General features: G+C 41.8%; 3 protein-coding genes across 4 annotated transcripts; 1 reads left to right on the forward strand and 2 right to left on the reverse strand.

The window, feature by feature from the left end:
* The first annotated feature begins 424 nt into the window (after positions 1-424).
* On the forward strand, positions 425-12346 carry LOC121804566 (shaggy-related protein kinase zeta). 2 transcript variants are annotated; one of them, XM_042204169.1, is made up of 13 exons: positions 425-544; positions 8215-8279; positions 9144-9236; positions 9480-9539; positions 9615-9887; positions 9980-10054; positions 10181-10237; positions 10950-11090; positions 11177-11227; positions 11320-11415; positions 11497-11580; positions 11674-11775; positions 11871-12346. In XM_042204169.1, the coding sequence occupies exons 1-13, from the start codon at positions 454-456 to the stop codon at positions 11970-11972; spliced, it is 1290 nt and encodes a 429-aa protein (XP_042060103.1). In that variant the 5' UTR covers positions 425-453; the 3' UTR covers positions 11973-12346. The 2 variants fall into 2 exon arrangements, with proteins under 2 accessions (XP_042060103.1, XP_042060104.1); XM_042204170.1 differs by lacking the exons at positions 425-544; positions 8215-8279 and adding an exon at positions 8333-8598.
* A 307-nt stretch (positions 12347-12653) lies between these two features.
* LOC121803771 lies at positions 12654-13190 on the reverse strand. Its single transcript, XM_042203380.1, has one exon. The coding sequence runs from the start codon at positions 13188-13190 to the stop codon at positions 12654-12656; it is 537 nt and encodes a 178-aa protein (XP_042059314.1).
* A 1403-nt stretch (positions 13191-14593) lies between these two features.
* LOC121804567 (aspartate aminotransferase, mitochondrial-like) lies at positions 14594-18850 on the reverse strand. The gene is made up of 10 exons (XM_042204171.1): positions 18491-18850; positions 18110-18195; positions 16853-17059; positions 16497-16602; positions 16296-16400; positions 15997-16169; positions 15697-15856; positions 15265-15360; positions 15079-15173; positions 14594-14968 (listed from the first exon to the last, which is right to left on the reverse strand). The coding sequence occupies exons 1-10, from the start codon at positions 18662-18664 to the stop codon at positions 14896-14898; spliced, it is 1275 nt and encodes a 424-aa protein (XP_042060105.1). The 5' UTR covers positions 18665-18850; the 3' UTR covers positions 14594-14895.
* Between the last annotated feature and the right edge of the window lie 7038 nt (positions 18851-25888).

Below are 25888 nucleotides of genomic sequence, written 5' to 3' on the forward strand. Positions count from 1 at the left end.
ATACGCATCAAGTCTTGTAGAAGATTTACGAGTCCTATTCATATCTGTCATATCACAATAGTTAGTTAGAAAATAGTACTACATCCATTCCATAGTAATGAAGACGTTTCTTTTCAAAAATAGATATGAAAAAATGGGTTGACTTTTACTAAAAAGATAAATGACTCTATTTATCAAAATAGCAAAATAACTCTATTACTATGAAACACGGATAGAATATAAATCTAATTAATTAAACCCTAAATCATGTCAAAATTTGAAATAAATGGAATAATAATATGTATATTTCGCATATCCGTTCAAATTTCCAAAATTAAAATGAACCAAGTGGATAAACACACATGTCGACAGTATAAGTCTCATTCAAATTAGGAAGAAAAAGGAAAAGAAAAAGCAATAAACATTAAATAACAATTGAAAGGTGGAGAGAGAGAGAGGAGAGAGAGAGATCACATGGCGTCGTTGCCGCTGGGGCCTGAGCAACATCACCATAATCCACCACCCGACCATCATTATCATCATAATAATGTTATTGACCAAGCTCCTTGATGAAGCGGTGAATTTTCGATGGTAATTAATGCACGTAAAAATAAATTACGACACAGAGGTTTTACGTGGTTCGATTTACTGAGGTAAATCTACGTCCACGGGGAGAAATGGGGGCAGGTTTGTATTGCTTGATCTGCGAATTACAGCTTACAACACTGGCCTGCTTTATGATATTCTCTCTAGAGAGCTTTTTTAGAGTTTAAAAGAAGAAGCAGAAGACCTTATCTATCTGACCTAGGTTCTATTTATATAGTGAACTAAGATCGTGGCATGCAGCATTTATTAGGTAGTGGATGTCGTGGAGATCGTGGCGACCTTGCATGGGTCCACTATCCTGCATGAGTTAATGACTGCTTGACACCACTAAATAGATCGTCGGTGTAGTGGAGGTAGAAATCTTGTATGAGTCCACTATCTCCTAGTTCGGTCGAATACTGAGACCGAACTGCTGAATTATTGCCGAGCAGCTTTTGCCGATCTGAGAGTAGAGCTTGATGCCGACCTGAGAGCAGAGCTTGATGAGTTGGCTTTCACCGAGCTGTAGGCTGGGGCCGAACTCTTTGGTTGTACCGAACTGAACTCTTTAGTCACGCCGGACTGATATTCTTTAGTCATGCCGAACTGATACTCTGTCTTGGGCTTTACTGCTGTTGGGCTTGTTTAGTACGTACTCTATCACTACCCCCCCCGAAAAGCGAAGTGAATCACTTCGGCATTCTGGAAAAAAGTATGGGGTAAGTTGATGTTTGTCCACGGTCTCATGAAGTGAACTCTTCTTTGACCGGACTTGGTTTGTGTCCTAATTTGGCGAGTTTTATCGCTCGGATCGGACTTTCCGTTGTCCTAATTTGGGGATCGGACTTTCCCTTGTCCTAATTTGGGGATCGGACTTTCCCTTGTCCTAATTCGGCGAGTTTTATCGCGTGGATCGGACTTTCCCTAGTCCTAATTCAGGCAAGTTTTATCGCGAGAATTGGACTTTTGTTGCAGTTCGTTTCAGACGAAGTGCTTGTTTAAGCTGAATTGTGGTCTTGTATCCTCTTTAGAAGCTTTGACGCACAATCGTGGGCTTGTTGCAGCTCGTTTCAGACGAACTGCTTGTTTAAGCTGAATTGTGGTCTTGTATCCTCTTTAGAAGCTTTGACGCACAATCGTGGGCTTGTTGCAGCTCGTTTCAGACGAACTGCTTGTTTAAGCTGAATTGTGGTCTTGTATCCTCTTTAGAAGCTTTGACGCACAATCGTGGGCTTGTTGCAGCTCGTTTCAGACGAACTGCTTGTTTAAGCTGAATTGTGGTCTTGTATCCTCTTTAGAAGCTTTGACGCACAATCGTGGGCTTGTATATGTTCTAAGAAGGGGATCAGTCTTCGAAGAACAAGATACCTCAGTAACATTTGTAAGAGACGACACGCACAGAGACAGACAAAACACACAAACAAAACGCACAGAGACAAGTAAAGACCAAGTAAACCAAATAAAGCACATTGAGCAAACAGGACTCAAGACTGACTGACCGGACTGTCTCTTACAAATGGAACTTTTTGAGGTTGGAAATGTGCCATGTTCGGGGTACCTGTTCTCCTGACATGTGAGCCAATTTGTAAGACCCTTTGCCGAGGACTTCTGATACCCGATACGGACCTTCCCATGTGGGTTCGAGCTTGCCCAGCTTTTCTGCTCGGCTTACTTCATTGTTTCTCAGGACGAGATCTCCCACTTGAAATTGCAGCTTCTTCACCCTTTGGTTGTAATACCGGGCTACTTGCTCCTTGTACTTGGCTGCTTTTATGCATGCCAATTCTCTTCTTTCTTCGGCAAGATCTAGCTCGGCTCTCAGTCCGTCGTCATTCATTTCTGAGGAGAAATTTAGAGTTCGGGGACTGGGTACGCCGATCTCCACCGGAATTACGGCTTCAGTGCCGTACACCAGACTGTATGGAGTTTCACCATTGGAGGTTGTGGGTGTAGTTCGGTAGGACCATAGGACTTGAGGGAGATTTTCTACCCATTGTCCTTTGGCTTGTTCTAACCGAGCTTTTAACCCTTTCACCAGGATACGATTTGTTACCTCCGTTTGTCCGTTTGCTTGTGGATGAGAGACCGAAGTGAACCGCTGTTGAATATTCAGCTCTTGGCACCAATTCTTGAACGTCTTGTCGGTGAACTGAGTCCCGTTATCCGAGATGAGGATGTGGGGTATGCCAAATCGGCACACTATGTTCTTCCAGACGAAATCCAATGCCTTCGAGCTCGTTATCGTAGCTAATGGTTCAGCTTCTACCCACTTCGTAAAGTAGTCCACGGCAACGACTAGGAATTTCATTTGCCGAGGAGCTTGAGGAAGTGGTCCCACTATGTCTATGCCCCATTGCATGAAAGGCCAAGGGCTTTGCATAGTGGATAGATCGGTCTGCGGCATTCTTGGGATATTTGCATGGATTTGGCACTTCGGGCATGTCTTGACGAGCTGCACTGCTTCTTGTACCAAGGTTGGCCAATAATATCCCCATCTTAGAACTTTTTTAGCTAAAGCTCTAGCTCCGATGTGGCTACCGCACGACCCTTCATGAACTTCTCTGAGGATGTAGTCCGTCTCTTCTGGTCCTACGCACCGCAATAACGGCTGGAGGTAAGACTTTCTAAAGAGGACTCCTTCATGAAGTTCGTACCGAAGTGCTCGGCACGTGATCTTCCGAGCTTCTCTCTTATCTTCGGGCAATTGTCCTTGATCCAGATACTGCAAGATCGGCGTCATCCAGTTCGGCGAGCTGGATATTGAATGTACCTCGGCTTCATCAATGCTTCGATGCATTAATTCTTCCGCCTTTGAGCTCGGATCTGAGGCCAACTTACTTAAGGTATCTGCTCGGCTATTTTCCGCTCTGGGAACGCGGATTATCCGAAAATAGGAGAAACTTCGGCTGATGCTTTGCGCTTTGTCCAAATACTTCTTCATTCTCTCGTCACGGGCTTCACTGGTACCCAACATGTGATTTACTATGACTTGTGAATCACAATGGACTTTGAGAGATTTGACGAGCAGACTTTGCGCTAACTGAAGTCCGGCCAGGAGGGCTTCGTACTCGGCTTCATTATTAGTAGTGGGGAATAGGAACCGAAGTGAGTAGGTTACCTCGTGTCCGTCGGGAGCGACGAGTAAAATACCAGCTCCACTTCCCATCTTGTTTGAAGCTCCATCTACGAATCCGCTCCAGCAGTCTGGCGGCTCTACTTCGGATTCCAAGGGCTGTGCAAGTTCGGCATTGGCAGACTTTTTCTGTTCGGCAATGACAGGGATTGCTTGATCGAACTTGGCCTCTGTAAGAAAATCTGCCAAGGCTTGTCCCTTGATGGCTTTCCGAGGTAGGTACTCGATCGAGTGTTCTCCCAGCTCTATGGCCCATTTGGCGATTCTGCCTGATGCTTCTGGCTTGGTCAAAACTTGCCGAAGAGGCAGATCGGTTAAGACACATACCTTGTGAGCATAGAAGTATGGCCGCAGTCTCCTTGCTGCATTTACTAACGCCAGAGCAATTTTTTCCAGAGGTTGATACCTTGTTTCTGGACCTCTTAATGCTCGGCTTGTAAAGTAGATGGGAAACTGCTTTAGGCCTTCTTCTCGTACAAGCACCGCGCTGATGGTTTGATCTGATGCCGCTAAGTATAAGAATATTACTTCGGCTTCGGTTGGAGCAGAGAGAATAGGAAGCTCGGCTAGATAACTTTTGAGCTCGTCAAAGGCCTTTTTCTGCTCGGCTCCCCACTCGAACTTTGGTGCTTTTTTCAACACTTTGAAGAACGGCAGTTGCTTTTCGGCTGCTTGGGAAAGGAATCGATTCAGTGCGGCTAGACATCCGGTTAGCCTTTGCACGTCATGTATGGACTTCGGCATTGCCATGTTTTGAATGACTTGAACTTTTGAAGGGTTTGCCTTGAGTCCGTCCTTTGAAACCCAACAACCCAGAAATTTTCCTGAATCTACCAAAAAGGTACATTTTTGGGGGTTGAGTTTGAGGTTGGCTTTCCGGAGCACGTCGAGAGTGGATTTGAGGTTGTCTTCGTACTCCGAAGTGCTTTTGCTTTTGACAACTATGTCGTCGACATACACTTCAACCTGTTTCCCGATTAGGTGCCGAAAAAGCTTGTCTACCATCCTTTGATAAGTGGCTCCGGCATTCTTTAAACCGAATGGCATCTTTTTATAAGCGAAAATGCCGAAATCGGTGATGAAAGCTGTTTTCGGAGCGTCACTCTCATCCATCAACACTTGGTGATATCCTTTGTATAAATCAAGAAAACAGAAAATTTCGAAGCCGATCAAAGCTTCTACTTTTTTATCTATATTCGGAAGGGGATAGCAATCTTTTGGACAGTGCTTGTTTAGATCGGTAAAGTCTATGCACATCCGCCATCCTCCTCCTTTTTTCTTGATCATCACAGGATTGGCCACCCAAGAAGGATATTTCACCTCGAATAGTACATCCGCTTTTAGTAATTGGCGGACTTCGTCATGGATGACTTGGCTTCTTTCTGCCGCAAAGAGTCTTTGCTTCTGTTTTACTGGCCGGATTGAAGGATCAATATTTAACCGATGAGTGATTACCTCGGGGGGCACTCCGGTCATGTCCAACGGAGACCATGCAAAGACATCTTTGTACTCCTTGAGGAGCTGAATGGTCTTTTCCCGGAGTAGAGGCGTTCCTGCGAAGCCGACGTTGACCGTTCTGGATGGATCATCTTCGTATAACTGAACGGTCATTGAGTTCGGCTCTGAAGTGACTTCGGTCATCTCGCTTGCCTCCGACTCCGGTTGCTGTGATTGCTATGCTTGATGGTGCCGAACTGATTGCTCGGCACTTTTTAGCGCAATCTGCAGACATTCTTTTGCTCTCTTTTGATCACCTCGGATGACCGCTATCCCATTTTTAGTGGGAATCTTGATGGTGAGGTGATAAGTAGAGCAAACGGCCCGAACTGTGTTGAGCCAGTCCCTCCCCAGGATGATGTTGTACGGAGACCGAGCTTTCACCACAAAGAACTCGATCATCGTATTGGAGCTTGTAGGCGCTTTTCCCACCGTGATCGGAAGGCTGATAATACCTTCAGGGCGGGTGTCCTCCTGGGCGAAACTTTTCAGAGGAAGTGGAGCCGGACTGAGCCGAGCTGGATCCACTTCCATTTTATCGAAACATTCTTTAAAAAGAATGCTGACTGACGCTCCTGTATCCACAAATACTCTGTGGACCAGTTTGTTTGCCACCCCGGCTTGGATGACAATAGCGTCTTGGTGAGGAGAGATGGCTGGGACGGGATCGGCATCTGAAAATGTAATCACTTCGTCTTTCTTCAGCCTTTTATGTGTTGGTTCCTCTTGATTGGAACCTCTGCGTTCTGCTTTTAGGGACGACTTAGTCTTCCCGGCTGGGAGAGCATCAATAGTCAGGATTACTCCATCGTATTGCGGCTCGTCGTCGTCTTCGGGATCCTCATGTCTTTTCGGATCCTGAGGATTGCAGTTCGCACTTCTCTGCCTTTTGTTCTTTTTCGGCTGCTTGCTTTGGTATTTTTTTAACGTTCCTGTTTTCACAAGAACGTCAATACCTGCAGCCAAATCTCGGCACTCCTCGGTATCGTGACCGTGGGTTTGATGGAAGGAGCAATATTGATCCTGAAGTCGCCGTGCGGCTGATTTCGTCATCCGCTTTGGTTTTTCGAACATATCGGAATGTAGTTCGAAAATTTCCGCTCTTGACTTGTTTAATGGTACGAACTGAGCGGGCGGCTTCTCAGGATTGAGACGTGGTCCCAATCTGCCTTGTACTGGTGCCCTTTGAATTCTTTCAAAAGGAGTTCGGCGAGGAAGCACCTGGTCGCTTTGATCGGGCTTCCTTTTGTCTCCTTGGGATGAGCTGTCTAACGACCGTTTTCGACGGTCTGCCTCATCCGCACGAGAAAACTGGTCCGCAATGTCCCACATTTCTTGAGCTGTTTGCGGACCGCACTCCACGAGCTTTCTGTAGAGAGCTCCGGGCAGGATTCCATTTTGGAATGCCGAGATGACAAGTAGATCATTGAGATTATCTACTTGTAGGCATTCCTTATGGAATCTCGTCAGGAAGTCGCTGATCTTTTCGTCGCGACCTTGACGTATAGAAAGCAGCTGAGCCGAAGTGATTCGGGCTTCCGCTTTCTGAAAGAACCTCCTGTGGAAAGCATCCATGAGATCTCGGTAGGATCTGATGCTGCCTTGAGGAAGGCTGTCGAACCACCTTCTGGCGTTCCCGATGAGCAACTCGGGGAACAGCTTGCACATGTGGACCTCATTGAGACCCTGGTTCGCCATATTATATTGATAGCGTCCCAAGAAGTCATGAGGATCCTCTAGCCCGTCATAAGTCATTGACGGTGTCCGGTAGTTCCGCGGCAAAGGAGTCCGGGTGATGTCGTCCGAGAATGGAGTCTTTAATGCTCCGTACATGGCGAACCCGACATCTCTTCGGTACGGAGGAGATGGAGTTCTCCTGTGGTTCCGGTACCGAGGAGGAACATGTCGGGGTTGAGGATTCTTTCTCCTGGAAGACACGTCACTACTGCGGTAGTGACTTTCATGTCTGGATGAGGAGGGAGAATCCGCCGTTGTCTTCTCCGACTGTTGGCTCTTCTGCAGGAAGGTTAAGAACTCCTCCTGCTTCTCGGCCAAGAACAGCTTGACAGCCTCGTTCAAATCAGGCTGCTGGGAAGACTCGGTGTGTGGACCTTTTGAGCGGCTTGTTCCTTCTCCGTGAGAACTGGAAGTAGATTTTTCACGAGGCTGCTTTCCAGGCCTATGGGCTGCTGGATTAGCTTCCTCATGGTTATCACGGACGGAGGCACGGGTGTTATGTGATCTGGTATGCATTTTTTTTTTTTTTTTTGGTAGAAGAGGATCAAAAACTCGCTTTATCACAAATTTGGTTCTCTGTTTCCCACAGACGGCGCCAGTGATGAAGCGGTGAATTTTCGATGGTAATTAATGCACGTAAAAATAAATTACGACACAGAGGTTTTACGTGGTTCGATTTACTGAGGTAAATCTACGTCCACGGGGAGAAATGGGGGCAGGTTTGTATTGCTTGATCTGCGAATTACAGCTTACAACACTGGCCTGCTTTATGATATTCTCTCTAGAGAGCTTTTTTAGAGTTTAAAAGAAGAAGCAGAAGACCTTATCTATCTGACCTAGGTTCTATTTATATAGTGAACTAAGATCGTGGCATGCAGCATTTATTAGGTAGTGGATGTCGTGGAGATCGTGGCGACCTTGCATGGGTCCACTATCCTGCATGAGTTAATGACTGCTTGACACCACTAAATAGATCGTCGGTGTAGTGGAGGTAGAAATCTTGTATGAGTCCACTATCTCCTAGTTCGGTCGAATACTGAGACCGAACTGCTGAATTATTGCCGAGCAGCTTTTGCCGATCTGAGAGTAGAGCTTGATGCCGACCTGAGAGCAGAGCTTGATGAGTTGGCTTTCACCGAGCTGTAGGCTGGGGCCGAACTCTTTGGTTGTACCGAACTGAACTCTTTAGTCACGCCGGACTGATATTCTTTAGTCATGCCGAACTGATACTCTGTCTTGGGCTTTACTGCTGTTGGGCTTGTTTAGTACGTACTCTATCACTCCTCTTCATCCTCCCACCGCCGTGAAGCTTCCTCCCGCCACTACCCGTAATATGGACACCGACAAGGTATCAACGCTTCACTCTACCTCCACCACTCACCATTTTTTGTTGCTGTATGGATTCGAGAAACCCTAGCTAGCTCTATTTTCCAGCTCGATCTAGCTTAGTAGCTTCACCTCGTTCTCGATCTTCACTTCTTAATCGATCGGAGCAGTGCTTCTGCGGCGATCTGATAGTTTGCGGTGTTTTTGCTTCTAGAATTCAGCGATTCAGCTGAGCTGAGTGTGTGTGGGAGAGGATTTTTTCCTTCTTGTGGTTTTAGCTTTTTATCTGTCATAGTATTGAAAAATAGATGTTGCAATTGTCCTCTCTGGCTCTGTAGTTGGTGAGAAGTATCCATACCGTCGATTTGTTCTTTGTTTTTTGCTTATGTATTTTTACACAATGTAAATGCTATGTGAACTTTAGGTTTTTGCGGTCTTGTTGTACTCAATTTTGAAGGGAAACTTATTTTGAAGTATTTGTTCCTCATTTCAACTTTAATAGCTTTTCTTTGACTGCGAATGAAGACTTATTATGTGAGCTACAAGTTGCTTGTTCTGATTTCTGGCGGCTTGTTTTGCATAAGAATAATAATTTTTTGTTTCTTTCCTTCTCAAGTTTTGTGGCATGTGATGCTTTCGTCAAAGCTATAGTTGGTATCAGACAGTGCTTTTCTCGGTTCTAAGATTAGAATATCTCTTTAGATCCTTGTTGGGTTTGCATTCCTTATTCCTTTTTTCCCTAGGCACGTTATGATGCTCCAATTCATTTATCTTTTTCCCCAATTAGTGCGTTCATAATTTGAGGCGGTACAAACAAATTTGGTCGTTGCCTGTCGATATTCGTTTCTGTTGAATTATTAAGACGCTGGCTTGATTTGTGTTGCAGGAGATGGCAGGGCCGATGGTGGAGGGGAACGATCCACTCACCGGTCACATCATTTCCACTACTATTGGAGGGAAAAATGGCGAGCCCAAACGGGTAGGTGTGGAGTCCTTTTTATGGAGATTTCATTTACTGCGACCTTTTAACTATTAGGAAAGATTTGATGTCTTAAGAATAATTAGCTCATGTTTCCTATCCTAGATACGATTTGGTACTGGATGGAACCACTAGTTGATTGGTTGTGTGATGTTTCTAAGTAGTCTGTTACTTGCATCGATCATCCTTTAAAGGGAAGGAATCAAGGGACAAGGAAACAACTGACTTTGATGCTTTGTGCAGACAATTAGTTACATGGCAGAGCGTGTTGTGGGAACGGGATCATTTGGAATAGTTTTTCAGGTGAGTTTTTACATGACAAAAAATGTGGTCATGTTGAGGCATATTTGTTAATCAAGTCCAACTATTTTTCGGCAGGCAAAATGCTTGGAAACTGGAGAAACGGTGGCCATAAAAAAGGTCCTGCAGGATAAGCAGTATAAAAATCGTGAACTGCAGTTAATGCGGCTGATGGATCATGCAAACGTGATTTCTCTTAAGCACTGTTTCTTTTCCACGACAACCAGAGATGAGCTTTTCCTTAATTTGGTCATGGATTATGTCCCTGAAACCATGTACAAGATCCTAAAGCACTACACCAATTCTAATCAAAGGATGCCGCTGATTTTTGTCAAACTGTATACCTATCAGGTATTGGTTTATCTCGTTTGTGTTTTGTCGTTTCTCAGAAAACATTTACTTTTCAATTCTCTGTAACCTAAAAATTTCAACATTTGTTTCAGTTATTTAGGGGGTTAGGATATATGCATTCAGTTGCTGGGGTTTCCCACAGGGATATAAAGCCTCAAAATATATTGGTGAGCTGCTGTAGATTTCTTTTTCCTTCTGTACTTGAAATCTTCATCATGTATGCTGACCTTGATCAAGTTAACTTTTATTTTGGTATATGGAAGTGATAGAGTGTGCTTGTGTTTACATTGCAGGTTGATCCGCTAACTCACCAGGTCAAGATTTGTGATTTTGGAAGTGCTAAAGTTCTTGTAAGTCACTTAATTTTGTTGCTTGATCTTCGAACTGCTATATTCATAAAGTTTGCAGACTTCAATGGGTGGATGAATCTTATAATGTTATCTTGTTGGTTTTATGTGCTTGTTAAGTTGCAAAACGCCACATTTGGGTTCCAAAACTAAACAAAATATCTGAAAGATGGCACAAATAATGATCTTGTGAGGTGTTCCAGGTATTCGGAAAGATTGGCTAAATCTTTAGATATAAGCCATAAAAATAGAAGAAGAAAAAGCACTAGGAAGAAATTGTTCATTTGTTAATCGAAAGCACGAGTACAAACCAGCTTAAGTTGACCACTACCTTCACCAAATGGAGATTCGAATGTTCCCTCAGAAAGCAAGATCATATTTTCTCACTTTGTTTACTATGTGGTCCACATTTGTTTACTAGGGACATATTAGGTTGTTTTCTGGTCTTCTAACAAATAAGAGGTTGACATAACACTATATATATATATATATATATTTATAGTACAATACATAACACACACACATACACATACACAAAGTTGATCCCCTTTTTGAGGATAACTAACATACTGTTGGATGTGGTACGTTTATCGACATCAACATGCCTCGCGTTATTGTTATGAATGTTATTTTCAATTTCAAAAGTTTTTAAGCTGTTGATGCCATTGGTGCCATGAATTCCATCTTCCTGATCCTGTAAGTTATTGATGATCAGGTGAAGGGTGAAGCCAGTATATCCTACATTTGCTCTCGTTATTATCGTGCCCCTGAACTTATATTTGGTGCAACTGAGTATACGTCATCAATTGATATCTGGTCCGCTGGTTGTGTCCTTGCTGAGCTTCTTTTGGGCCAGGTTTGTGTCATATCTGTTGTCGTGCATAAGGAGTAAAATTTCTTCCTATGCTCTATTTACGGAAACTATACTATTCTCTGTTTCAGCCTCTCTTTCCAGGAGAAAATGCAGTGGATCAACTTGTAGAGATTATCAAGGTGTGTTTTAACATCACTTATTACATTTGATATATCATAAATAAGAGTAATGACATAGCTCTATAACTCCATCATACAACTTTCTCAAATAGGTACTTGGTACTCCAACCCGAGAAGAAATCCGATGCATGAATCCAAATTACACCGATTTTAGGTTCCCCCAGATTAAGGCCCATCCTTGGCACAAGGTATGTGTTTGTTGCTTTTAAGCTGTTTCTGGTATGGGCCAAAAGTTTCCTTTATAACTGATTGACAAATTATTTTTCCAGGTTTTCCATAAACGGATGCCTCCGGAGGCCATTGACCTTGCTTCTAGGCTACTACAGTACTCTCCAAATCTTCGATGCACAGCAGTAAGTTTGACTTATATAGCGCCTCTGGATTCTAAATTCATAAGCCGAAAATCTTCAGTAACGGATTAAAGAATTTTATATTTCTCTGTGCAGCTAGAAGCATGTGCCCATCCTTTCTTTGATGAGCTCCGGGAGCCCAATGCCCGCCTCCCAAATGGTCGTTCTTTTCCTCCTCTCTTCAACTTTAAACAGGAAGTATGTTTCCCTTTGTCTTTTCTTGTTTCTTTTCTTCTCCTTACTCTTCTTTCCCATTATTTCTTACTTAACCTCAGATTCTCTTGAATCCATAGTTGAATGGAGCTTCACCTGAATTGATGAACAAGTTGATACCAGAGCATATCAGGCGGCAAGCTGGTCTGAATTTTCCAGTTCCTAATCCTGCTGGGACGTGATCCAAATCAAATGAGACGGTATGTGTGATCATTTGATGGATGAGTAGCTAAATGATCTCTTGGTGATGTTGTCAGGTCCTAAGTTGGTGGGTTTTGAGGTCTCCCAGTAATATATACTGAATACATGCACATATTGACTACTTTGTCGGTGCGTCTAATGTTCGTTGTAGCTAAACAAGTTTCGTCTCTTCTGTACATCCATTTTGGTTTAAACCCAAGATTATGATATGTAGGAAGCAAATATGGTTGTGTTGGTATTAGTCTTAGCAGCAGGATTTAAGTTTTTATTTCTGTATGTTTTCAGTTCCTGTTCTGGTTTTCTCCCTTGACAACCTGTAACTTGTCAAATTCTTAAAAGCCTTATTTTGAAGCTACTCTTTTACTCTTTACATTTAAAGAAGCCGTGGCTAGCTATAAATTCTCAAAACAGTTCAATCGAAGTTAAAACTATAGGAGATTCTCTAGTTTTATTGGTTCAATATCGTGCAAGGGAATGCTACCCCTTTAGTCTCCTATATGAATTGAAGCAACTTGGATCTTTGACATTTGTTATGGTCTATAGTTGTCTCAGTGGGATCCAGGATTAAAAAACGGAGGGGGCGGAATAAAATAATAAATAATAAAATATTAAATATAATACTTCAATATGTTTTTTTTAGCAAAATGAAAGTCTATTACAATTCAAGTAGCTTTAGCGTCTGTTAACCGAGACAACTGATGTCTATGGGTATCCATATCTTGAAAACGTTTTAAGATTCTTTCATTAGAAACACAAGCAAAGATGGATCTTTCATTGTATACTACCAAACTGTCATTCAACCACTCATCTCCCATCCTATTCCGTAAGTCAGTCTTGACAAATTTCATTGTTGAAAATACTCTTTCAACAGATGCAGTCGCTACAGGTAAGATCAATACCAACTCAATCAGACGATAAACCAACGGAAAAACTTTATCTTTCTTGGTTTCAACAATCTTCTGAGATAGGCTAGCCAAATTTTCAATACCACTCAATCGTGCATCTCTTCTCACAACATCAACAAAAGTTACAAGTTGTTTAAACAATTCAGTATGTTGAGTCGATGTGAAGTCCTTTGGGTAAAGAGTAGCAAGATGAACAAGCTTATGAACATTAAAAGCAGCGAAATCATTTTTTGGATCGAGGCATGCCATACAACTTAGCAAGTCTGTGGATGCCTCAGAGAGACGATTTTCCATCTCTCGTGTAAGGAAGTCGACGACCTAATCGACACACAAGAAAGATTAAATATCAAGATGATTCTAATTTAGTAAATGAATAAAGATATTAAATTTCAAATTAAGCTTGGGAGATAATGGTTATTTTTTTTCGGTCAACGGGGCGACGTCGGGGACAACGGAGGGGGCGGATATGGAAAATATACATCCGAGATTATGGAAAATTAGTCGCATGGAGGGGGCGACCGCCCCCTCTTGCCCCCTGGATCCGCCACTGAGTTGTCTTGAATGGATGCATTTATCGTTACATTATAAATGTATTTTCGTAAAAGATGCACGATTTATATAATCAAGATTTGTGAACCGTACTGGTTTGTAGTTGTTATATTAGTGATAAATTTGGCTAGTACATATATACACATTATAGTATATAAAATAAAGTGAGATTCACGAGAGAAAACATATTTGGACATCTATTATGTATCAACCTCAATTAAACAATATTAGGTTAGAGGATGTGGAGTAATGAATCTTGTATCAGCATTTACTTTCTTTTCTGAGTTGTATTCGAGTTATGACTAATACCATATCTAGTGGTACAATAAAATAGTTAAAAATGGAGTAGGCAAATAGTTTCAATGGTACTTGAAAAATGAAAACTAATCTTATTTTTAATTTTATAGAAAAATATAGTACTCCCTTTGTCCGACAAGATTATGCATTCTTTTCATTTTAGTCCGTCCCACAAGAACGTGCACTTTCTAATTTGGAAATTTTAGCTCTCTAATTATTTTTTCTTTCTATTCCTCTTACTTTATCAATTATGCATTAAAATTGGTACCTAACTAAAAGTGCATATTCTTGTAGGACGGAGTGAGTAGTGTTTATCTTTATATTTACACTTAAACAAACTTAAATATTTTTTTCAAAATTTGTAAGTAAAAAAAATGATAAAAATATTCTTTTAAATTTGAGTTTAGTATAGTGAAGTAAAATCATTCTTTGAAGAGTTTAAATTTATTACAGAGTTTAAATTTAGTATAAATAGTTAGATATGTTGTACGTGTGTGACAAGATAAGATAGTTGAGGCTTGAGATAAATAATACTCCTATACTCACTTTTTGATACTCTACGAAATAAGGAAAGGACCAACTATTACGATTTTAGCAAAAAATACTTTACAATTAGATAAACTACAATTTATAACGAACTACAATAAGTTTGAAGTCCAACCAACTTGTAATCGGTGGACAAATTTTGCAATCACCATCACCAATACCATTGGATGTAAATATTCTTTATTTTAATTACTTTTTTTTTTATTATTCTCTAAACATAACCATCTCCATCATGCAAGTTGGATAATTGATATTGTCCTTCCAAACCGATGTCCCACTAAGAAAAGTTAATGACATAGTAAAAGTTAACTAAATCGAAAGCAACATTTCAACTGTCAATTAAAACATCACATGGTATAAGAACTTTCAACAAATCTTGCAATATCTCCTTTAAATTGGCCCAACTGTAACACTATAAGGAACATGATTTTTTGTTGACTAACCAAGAGGGTTTCCACCTCTCGTTATTGGAGCTCTAATTTCTCCAGTGCTTTTACCCAAATCAAAATCGCACAAATCCGTTTTATTTTCTAAGAGTCACAAATTATGGCTCCATATATACATATTTATATATATGAAGCATCCAAGAAGGAAAATTGGTCCCCTCCTAACCTGACTTGGTGACCTCATGTATAGCATTCGCCAAATAACCAACATTGCCAGTGGTGACTCCAGCCATACTGTATTCGAGTTTAAACAGATCAGAAGTAGGCACACAAGATCCACGTCCGTGCATGCACACACACACAGGGAGAGGGAGAGGGAGAGGGAGAGGGAGAGTGTATGTTACCTGATACGCCCATTGCGAGTCATGTAAATGTGAAATTCATTTGTCAAGCGATCTACTTGCTCGGGTGTCATGCCACTATAGCAGAACATGCCAATCTGTAGCAGCATTAAATCTTTTTAGATATAAAAATGATTTAAAAAATTAAGAATTTATTAACAGAAGGAAAGAAGAATTGATTGCAATGACCTGCTTAGTTATGTGCTCCCATGAAAGAGGTGAACCCAACTTTTCAAGATTCTGCTTAAGAGCAGTTCTCATTCCAATGATTCGATCAGCCATCCCCTGGAGAGGACAAAGTAACTCCTATTGTTACGAGTAGTACAAGTAATACATTGGCCAATTTCCGGTCATGTATCAAGAAAATTTTTGTGAAGAAGACTGAGATTTCAATTGAACGAAAAACAAGTGTAGGACCCTGGAAGACACATTTTACTCTTCTTTCTCTCCTTTGTGCTTGACACTATTTAACATTAAAAAATCACATAAGCTCCAAGCATATATATGTGTTTGAACCAAATTTCAATCAGCATCCATCAGCGAGGTTAAGATGAGCTTAACAGCCAAATAATGTATTTGACAGAAGCCAATACATAATGCAAAAAGATGTCAATATATTACCTTTACTTCTTTCAGCCACAATTTTTTCAAATCTGGATCACTAAGAATGGTGGAAACAATGAGGGCACCGTGAACAGGGGGATTACTGTACATGGGTCTTGCGAGCTGCTGCAACTGACTTTTCACTGCCACAGCTTGTTTATCATCCTCACAAACCACACTACAGTCATGAAAGAGCATATAATTGGTCGGGTATCGTTTTATCATGGTTATTGAAGAACTCGGCATCAAGCCATGAACTTCCACTTGTAGTGGAATAATATAATTTCAAGGTAATATTAATGTAGTTAGAAAATTTACCTGAGACAGCCCACTCTCTGACCATAAAGTCCCATATTTTTAGCATATGATTGAGCACATCCTATTAGATGGCCATCCTCAAGAAAAATCCGAATGGACTTGGCATCCCTTTCTGGATCACCACTGGCAAAACCTTGATATGCCATATCGAATAAGGCGAAATGTCCTTTAACCTGACGATAACATATTTTACCACATTAGTAAATTAACACACTGTTGCATAATCAATTATAAGAAAATATTAATATGCAAACTAGCAACATATACATGCAACAGAGTTTCAAACCAAGGAATGTGACCTTAAATTGGTTTGAGATCTCTTTCCACTGTTCTTCCGTAGGATCCACTCCAGTTGGATTATGAGCACAAGCATGAAGGAGAAAGAAAGACCCATTTGGCGCATTCTGTTCCCAAATTGAAGAAGTAACAATCTTATTATATTTAGCTATATAGCAAGTCAGTATAAAGATCAAGTTCAAGGTGTATAAAGTTATTTGCACCTTCACGTCATCCATCAATCCAGCAAAGTCCAAACCCTTTGATTCAGGATGATAGTAATGGAATGTTCTCTGAGGGACATGAGCATCTCTCCAGATATTGTGATGACTGCCACAATATCATAGTATGTCGTGAATTATGCTAGCAAATAGTAGCTGTTTAAGTGAGAGCAGAACAACTGGTGCAAGGTACAGCATAATTTTATGGAGATTCATAGTCAGTGTTGTTAGGGGTGTGTGGCGTTCCGGGGCGATTAGGTAAAAACCTAAGGCGAGCACTCCACGAACCAGGGTGTAATTCAAAAAAATACTAAAATCTGAAAAAATGGAAAGAAAAACAGGAAAAAAGTAGTACTAACTTTGACCAGGTAGGAACTGGAATGTAAATCTGTGAGTCAGGGGAAAAACGCTTTTGAAAGTCTGCAAAGAGCCTGCATGCACCAGTTCCTGAAAGAGCTTGCACTGCTGCAATTCTCTTGTCTTTAATTAAGTCGGAGTCCTCCCCATAAGCCAGCTTTAAAGTCTCTTGAACCATGTTCACACTTCCGCCCATGGGAAGATATTCCCTGAATCAAAAGCAGTTAATTCTAAATCCTCTGTAAAAGATATCCAGAACCATTTTTCACTTTACTTGGGAGGATGGAGGAATTGGGATTCAGACCCATTTAGAACAATTTTACTAAGAAGAATTTAGAATTAGAAGCCATTTGACTTATTGACATAATTTAGATATTATAATTAACTTAAAAATCTATCTGAGGCCGCACTTTTGTATTAATCATGTATTTTAGAATTAGCCATTCCACTAAACATTTTGTGATATAGAATAACTATAAGAGCACACATCTAAGTTCAACCTGGTCCCAATATATATGAAACATTGCAACATAATACCACTATTTGTTTACTAATTCTACATTTTCATCATGGTTTCATTTTGCTTCCTTGAGCATATAACACATTATTCAGGTGTGATAAAGCTATGATGGACCAAAGAAGATGGAAAACAAAAAAAGAATCAGGAAATTCTTATCCTCGAGCTGCATAAAAAAGGGAATCAAACTAAGCATTAATTAAAGTTTGAAACAGGGACCACGGCACAGCTATAACTTGAAAAGAAATGCATTTAGATGTCTACTAAGAATCTCACATAATGCCACTACTTTATCACCTAACAACCACCACCTACTTTATTGTGAAATTCTCGGATGGAAAGGGCTAACACCAACCTCACACCATCCAACGGCACTGGATCAAGGAGTCGTAATAAACTGTATATTTCACCCTATCATTCACGCTATCAATTGGAATTTCTACTGTAAAACAGTGTTTCTTATACTGTTCCATTGTATCAATTCATGATAAACGAGCATTAATTATACAGATACACCTTATCATCCACACTATTCCGTATACAGATACGAAGCCTCGGTGTGGAACAAAATAACTCCGATACAGTGATACTTACTATCTAGCACAGATCACACATTATGAATGATTTACAGCAGAGCATTAGCGATTATCAAACAACTCAAAAACAATGAACCATTACTACCTGTTCAATGTTTTCAGAGAAATAAATTTACAGCAGTAAGTTTTAACAAAAGAAATCTTACATGTTCGAATTGCCGGCGATTCTCCTCTCCGCTTCTCTGACGCACTCCAGGACCACCGGCTTTCCGTTATCATCACGATAAGCTCCCTTTCACCGAACAATGCAAACACATAATTAGGAAAGAGGAAAAGAAGACCGTGATTTCATCGAAATTCACCAGATATATTCCGAAAAACAACGAAACACGCATCTTCCGCAAAATAAGGCAACATGATTCCGCAAAAAGCACTGATCTATTCCTAGTAATCTAGTTCGATCAGGGGAAAACAAAAATCAAATAGAAACACAACAAAAAAGGTAGAGTAAAAAGAAGCTAAGAAAAATAGAAGCCAAAAACAAGAGAAAAGCATCCGAAAAATCCTCAACGCGGCGAAATACTCACAACGCCGACATTGACTTTTGCAGGACTAGGATCGGCGAGGAAAGCTTCGGTAACGCCGAGGATGGGATCCTTGGCAGCAGGCTCCACGTGGCGCCACCACGCCGTGGACATGGATCGCGCAGCTCCGGAGCTGGCAAGACGACACGATGACCCGGCCCGAATGAGGTGTGCCATTGGAAATGGAGTGCGGCGGAGCAGAAGCGAAGGAGAGCGAGAATTGGAAGCGGAGATCCGATTCGATTAATTTATTGTTGCTTTTGTCTAGAAATGCGCAATCTTTTCCATGGACAAAATCGCCGATAAAAAAGCCTGCAGATATCGGCGCCGATTTGGGATTTACGTCTTTCACCCGACTCACTGGCTGTTTTTATCTGGGGTTTGACCAAATATACAGGGTGTTTTAGGTATTACACTAATATTTGTATTTATGATGACAAAAAAATCTGAGGTGTTACATAGGATAGCAGCATGAGTTCATCATCATTGTTTAGTAAATCGAAATTAAAACAATTTGCAGATTTTACATTCTATATTTTGTCGTTCCATTCCATCGAGTTCATCATCATTGTTTAGTAAATCGAAATTAAAACAATTTGCAGATTTTATTGCAGCAGCCAAAAAAAAAAAAGACGATTCCGTCGCCTTGGCGGCCCCACACTCCGTCCCGACATCATGTGCAGATTTTACATTCTATATTTTGTCGTTCCATTCCATTGTTTAGTCATTTTCTTTTTACGATAAATTTTAAATTAACAAAAAATATGCTTAGAGCATTCTCACCCGTGGTCTTGCCAAAGAGCATAGATGTGAGTCCAAACCCACTTTTATTACTTTTTTGCTTCCTGCTCTTAGGTAAGAGCACAACACTCACATCCATGCTCTTCCGCAAGAACATGCTCAAGGGTCCCACCATTCTATTATTCAATTTAAATAAAAATATTTCCACAATATTAGAATGCATTAAAAATACCCGGAATACTATTACAAATTACTAAAAAGTCAAAAATTACATAATTCAAATCCTAAAAATTTAAAATTACATAATTCAAATCCTAAAAATTTAAAATTACATAATTAAATTCATAAAATTTAAAAAAAATCTACTGCTCGTGGCCGAATTTCGCCCAAATGTGTTTGATTAGGTCTTCTTGTAGCTCAGTGTGGGTTCGGGTATCGCGCATTGTATGTCTTGTTTCGATCCTCTCGCCCACCGTCGTATGCACACCTCAGCGTGGGGAAGACCTCGCGGTTGAGCTTCCAGCTTCATCCTCATCGTAAAAGTGACCGCCCTCGGTCCTTCGTCAGCTATAATCATATTGTGCAAGATAATACACGTGTACATGATGTCGACGATATTGTTAACGTACCACAGCCGAGATGGGGCCTTCACAATGTTGAATCGGCCTTGAAGGACCCCAAAAGCTTTTTCTACGTCTTTCCGAGCAGACTCTTGACACTGCCCTAAAAGAATCCGTCTCGGGTCTAGCGGATTGCTGAACGTCTTCACGAAAGTCGACCACCTTGGGTAGATACCATCGGCGAGATAGTAACCCATGTGGTATGCATTTCCGTTGATGGTGAAGTCGATCGCCGGTGCTACACCATTCAAAACATCATTGAAGAGTGGTGAAGAATAGAGCACGTTCAAGTCGTTGTTGGATCCGGCAACACTGAAATATGCATGCCAAATCCATAGGCGGTAGTCGGCGACCGCTTCAAGGATAAGCGTTGGGCCGCCGCCTTTGTGGCCGATTAAGTATTGCCCCCATCCAAGCAGTCGGGCAATTCTTCCACTTCCAATGCATGCAGTCAATGCTGCTAAGCATACCAGGAAAACCGTGGACTGTTTCGTGAAGATTAAGCAACCGTTGACAATCATCGATGGTGGGTGCCTGAAGGAATTCCTCACCGAAAGCAGAACGAACGCCGTCGCAAAAAATTTTAAGGCATAGGATTCCAGTTGACTCACCCACATGCAAATACTCGTCGAAGAGGTCAGCCGTTTGCCCAGTAGCAAGTTGTCGGATAGCACAAGTACACTTCTGCAACACCGAGAGACTTTGCCGACCAGTTGCGTCTCTAGTTGATTGAAAGTATTCAACACGGGCGGACAATGTGTTGACAATACACATAAACAACCGTTTCGACATGCGAAAAACGACGCCGAAAGTAATCCTCCAGAAACTGCGGCTGGTCGGAAAAATAGTCGGCAACGAGCCTTTCGTTGGCTCCCTCCCGGTCAAGAGGGATGTAGCGGCGAATTGATCTAGTTGGTCGAGGAGGAGGGGCGGGGGTAGTGGCCACGACATAGGATTCATAGGCGGCACGATATTGTTCATAGTATTCTTGTTCTTCGCGCTCCGCTTCAGCCATGATATCGATGAAATCCATTTTTAGAGAGGATTTGAGTGAGAGAGGAAGATGTAGATGTGTTGCATGAAAAAATATGAATGAGAGATGATTTGATGTGAAAAATGGATGATGAATGTGTGTATTTATAGATGATTTTGGGAATAAAAAATAAAAAAAATTTCAAAAAAACGGTAATAAAACGGCCATATTTTTAGGAATCTGAAAATATATTTTTTAAATTTTTTGTGTTATTTTAATTTTTTTAAAAAAAGAAAAAACGAAATTGCCAACGGCAATCAGGAAACGTCACGTCAGTTGCTCGCTGGCACAGACGTGCTCGATGCATCGAGCAGTGCCGTGCCAGCGGCAAGAGTGCAACGGCGAGCAGGGCGGTGCCGCGCCAGCGGCACGGACGCCGTCCGTTGGCGCGAGCACCGCTACGGATGCTCTTAAAGTCCAATTTTAATATTACTATATGGCCATTTCATATTTTTTGCTCAAAATATTTGTTTAATAGCTTTTAGTCCTTTGTATTACTCCCATCGTCCCATTTTAGGAGTCCCAGTTGTGTTTGACACAAGTTTTAAAAAATCTATAGAAAAGTTGGTGAAAAAATATAGTGAAATGTGAGTCCTAATTTTTTATATTATATAATAAAATGTGAGTAGAAAAAATTTAGTGGAACATAGAGCCTAATACCATTTATGGAATATTTCAATCGGGATTCCTAAAGTGAGACACCTAAAAATGGTAAACCGGGACTCCTAAAGTGAGACATAGGGGTACAAATTAGTCAATTTAAATCTAAAAGCTGAGAAAACTGTAAATTTTAACCGATAAACTCAGTTTTGACAAAATTAATTAATTAATTTGTCATCAATAGTTGTACTCCTCGTTAAGTTGCAAAATTTCTTTAACCAATAAGAGAATAAGTGCAGAAGTGCAGTGTTGAAGAAAGTTTTGGACACAGTCATTTTGGCTGCAGCAGTACAGCACTCTGGAGCCTCTTTGTGGCGAAATTTAGTATAGTACACTTGCCTCTGCAATGTTTTCCAAAGCAATTTTATTTTTCTTTTACAATGTATATGCTCAGTATAATCTCCACAAATTATGCCACTACAGTTGATAAATAACCAGGCTAAGTTAGAATCAGATGGGCTTGAGCTCACGCTTATCCATTGAGATAACCTACTGGTTCAATCAAGTTTCAATTGAATTTTAATTCAAACGAATACTCCATTAACTTACATCATTATCGAAGTTAATGTTAAATTATTAATGTATGAGCTCAAAGTCAAATTAGTTGGATTCTAGGATAAATGGCTCGGCCACATTAAGGGATGTATTCCTTGTCAACTATAGCCAGCGGGTTGTTCGAATTTTTCTCGAGGGCTCCAGCTAGGTGATCCTTTATCCCAACCTTGTTAGTGTTGACAGTGGATTACCTCTCTCCATCTCTAGACAAGCTCATTTTAGGAAAGAATGAGATGGCCTATCTGTAATATCCGATTTTTTTTTTTTTGTTTTGTTTCTTTTAATTAAGGTTTGAATTTGTGAATATCTTGTTTAAGATATGGTTGGTAAGTCTTAATTGTTTTATATTATTTTTGTATGTGATTATTTAGATTTTTTTTATGATTAATTGAAAAACAAAATAAAATCCTATTTAATAAATTAAATCTCTCTCTCTCCCTCTCTCTCTCGGTTTCTCTCCCTCTCCCCACTACTTTCTCAACCTCTCCCCACTCCCACATAACCGATACACTTTCTCCCTTCCAATCTCTCCCCCACATCGGCTTCTCTCTTTTCTCTCTCACAATCGTTCTCATCATCACGGTAAGGTCTCCCTCTTTCTCCCCCTCGGTTCTCACCTTTTTCCTTTCACTCCCTCTCATCGATTTCTTGGTTCATCAAGGTGTTACTCTCTCTCGTTGTGAATCGGAGTCGGAAGAGGAAGTAAAGCGTTTGAACTACGTTTGAACTATCCGGGAAAGGTAACCCAAGACCCTAACTCATGATAATTTCGAAAACACATGCATTTAGGACGTTTTGAATGTTTTAGATGCTGAATAGGCTTTGTGATTATGTGTTTGTGTGGGGTATGTCTTCGGTGGTGACTGACAGTGGGTTCCGACCCCTTTTTGACTGAGCAAACGATCTCCTTTTGGTACGAAATTTTAACTGTTTAAACTTGGGTGTGTCTTCTGTGTGGTGTGTAAATTTCAGCTTCATTGGACGTCGGATGATTTTATAATGATTTTTGTAAGTAAACTGCGCAGTTCTGCGAGATGTACGTTTCTGGGTGATGTGTTTTTGTGCAATGGGTGTGAATCTGGGTGTTTTGATATTATGATGTATGTGGGTGTGTTTGGCCAAGGGATGGCTCGGAGGAATCAGTGTTTGGTTCGAGTGTTTTGTGTGTGTTGGCCGAGAGTTTTAGGGTTTGGCCTAGGGTGGTGTTGTGGAGAGTTTTGGAGGGTTGATCTCTTGTTTTCGGGTGTGTTTTGGGATGTAGAATGTGTGTTGTGAATGTCGTATAAGGTTTGAGAATCGTTGGTTGGGGGAAAACTGGTGTGCACTTGATCGGGCCAGCGGCCGAGACGCCGAGCCAGATGCCGAGCCAGATGCCGAGACAGGTGCCGAGCCAGTGCCGAGAGAGGTGCCGAGACGGGCGCCGAGCCAGATGCCGAGCCAGTGCCGAGAGAGGTGCCGAGACGGGTGCCGAGCCAGGGCCGAGCCAGACGCCGAGACATGTGCCGAGCCAGTGCCGAGAGAGGTGCCGAGACGGGTGCCGAGCCAGGGCCGAGCCAGACGCCGAGACATGTGCCGAGCCAGGCGGCCGAGACGGTCGGCCGAGGTGCCGAGCCAGGCTGCCGAGACGGTCGGCCGAGGTGCCGAGCCAGGCGGCCGAGACGGTCGGCCGAGGTGCCGAGCCAGGCGGCCGAGACGGTCGGCCGAGGTGCCGAGCCAGGCCGAGACACCGAGCCTTTTCTGAACCTTTTCCGAGCCAAGTGAGCCGTTTGCACAAGGAGGGTATACCGGGAGTACGAGTGTTTCGGGTGTGTGTCGTGTGCGCGTCGTGGGTGCGTGGTATGCGTGTCGGGTGCGTGCGTGGTGTGTTTCGGACGTGTGTTTTTGTGTGATTGACTTATAAGATGTTGTTAAGTGTGTGTACGTGTAACGTGCTAGATGTTGAAGTCATCCACGTAGGAATCATGCATTGTCGTTTAAACCTCGTCTTTCCTGACTCTAATCATGATTCTCATTTATCTTTCAAAAAGGGTGAACTTTTGCGAGGCAATTGTGGTTGAAGAAGGAAACTGTTTAAAAGCTAAGCAATTGAGGTGGGCTTTTCTACCCTACTATTTTGTGGGTTATCTTTAATACGGACGCTGTTCCGGAAATGTTTATGGAGATGAACTGTTTGTCTTGCCAACTGTTTTGTTTTGAAACCTATCTGAAGTGGTTTACCACATATGTTTAATCGAATTCGGGTCTGTTGGGCTGCGAACCCTCAGGCTAGTGTACACGAGATCGGGAGCCATCTGAGAGCAAGTTGGCCGGTCTAGTTGACCTGGGGTGTGGCCACGCCCCTTGTCACCCGTTGGATCAGATAGTGTATGATGGTGGGAATAAGGGTGGCAATAGCTGAAAATGACTGCGCAGTCGAATTTATGAAATATGTTTTAGTGTACTTGGGTTATTTTCTTACACTTAAAACCCCAAGGTTACACTGATATGGCATGACAAACTATGACTTTGGCGTGTGTCCACTGAGTGCAATAAGTACTCAGCCCTGCATGTTGTTTTCTTAATGTGCAGGTTGAGCGACGATGGGGATGACGGATGTTGAGCAATTAAAGTCAAAATTGTGTTTTTACTTTGCCTTTTGGATGGTGTCGTGTCGTCATACCCGGCATTATCTATCTCTTGGTCTGTTCCGCTGCTTTGTAATCCGATACAATGTTTTCATTTAAACTCTGTTTACTTTAACTTTAGAAATGTCGCTACAGTACTTTGTTTTGAAGTGAACTTCCTCTAATTAAACGTTTCGGGTCAAGTATTCTTGTTCTCCCCTTTCTTCCCCGCTTCTTTATTCCTCCCCTAGTCGCGGTCCACCGTACTTCCTATCCTTAGGAAATGCGGGCGTGACAGAGTGGTATCAGAGCCTAGGTTTTCTTTCTGCTCTGGATCCAGGAGTCTTTTTCTGTTTTGAGTAAGTTTTCAAAAGTGTCATTGGCTCAACATCCGACTCATCGCACTCAACCTGAAATGAGGTAATGAAAATTTTGAATTTTTGGAAAGTTTAAGTAAATTTTGATGCATGTGGAAGGGTACTAAGTGATGTGAAAAGTTGGAAATTATGAGAGTTATGAACTGTTTTTGTGTGTTGAATTTATATGAAAGCATGTGGCTGATGTGTGATGCTATGATGACGTGAATGTTGATGTGAGCTGTTACGTGTGAACGTGTTGGCCTTTTGAATGATTGAACTTAGACGTGAGAGGTTTCACTAGTGCTTCTTGGACCTATAGTAGATAAGGACTTATGGCCTTTGAACACCAGCGGGCTTGGAATTAGAACAGTGATACGTCTGCATACACATATCTCTCTCTTCTTCGGTTATGCACCCTGTTTTTTTTTTATACGAAGCGATTGTTTCTGTTTTTCTATAGATGGCGCGTATGTTCCGAACCCCGCGACGGAGTGATCGTGATAGACTTAGGGCACAGAGGGTGCTCAGGGAGTATAGAGTGTACCGGAAGAAGGATCACATACCGTTGATTGAGTTCGCAGCGCACTTCGATACCCTCTGGAGGGCAGCTTAGGAGTTCGGAGTGACAGAGCATGACGGCATTGAGAAGCTAATAGAATTGCTCCCTGACAGCTGGAAGGAGTGGGCTGAAAGAACGGCGAGGAGGTACACGTGGCATGAGCCCGTTACCGATGACATGGTGGGCGACATGGCTGGCTTTCGGAAGGCCGTGTTTTGTGCACTGGTAGACTCTCGCGAGGAGCAGCCCCCACAGGATGTACAAGAGAGGA

The sequence above is a fragment of the Salvia splendens genome, chromosome 5 (assembly GCF_004379255.2).
Source record: "Salvia splendens isolate huo1 chromosome 5, SspV2, whole genome shotgun sequence".
In the NCBI taxonomy this organism is placed as follows: Eukaryota; Viridiplantae; Streptophyta; class Magnoliopsida; order Lamiales; family Lamiaceae; genus Salvia; species Salvia splendens.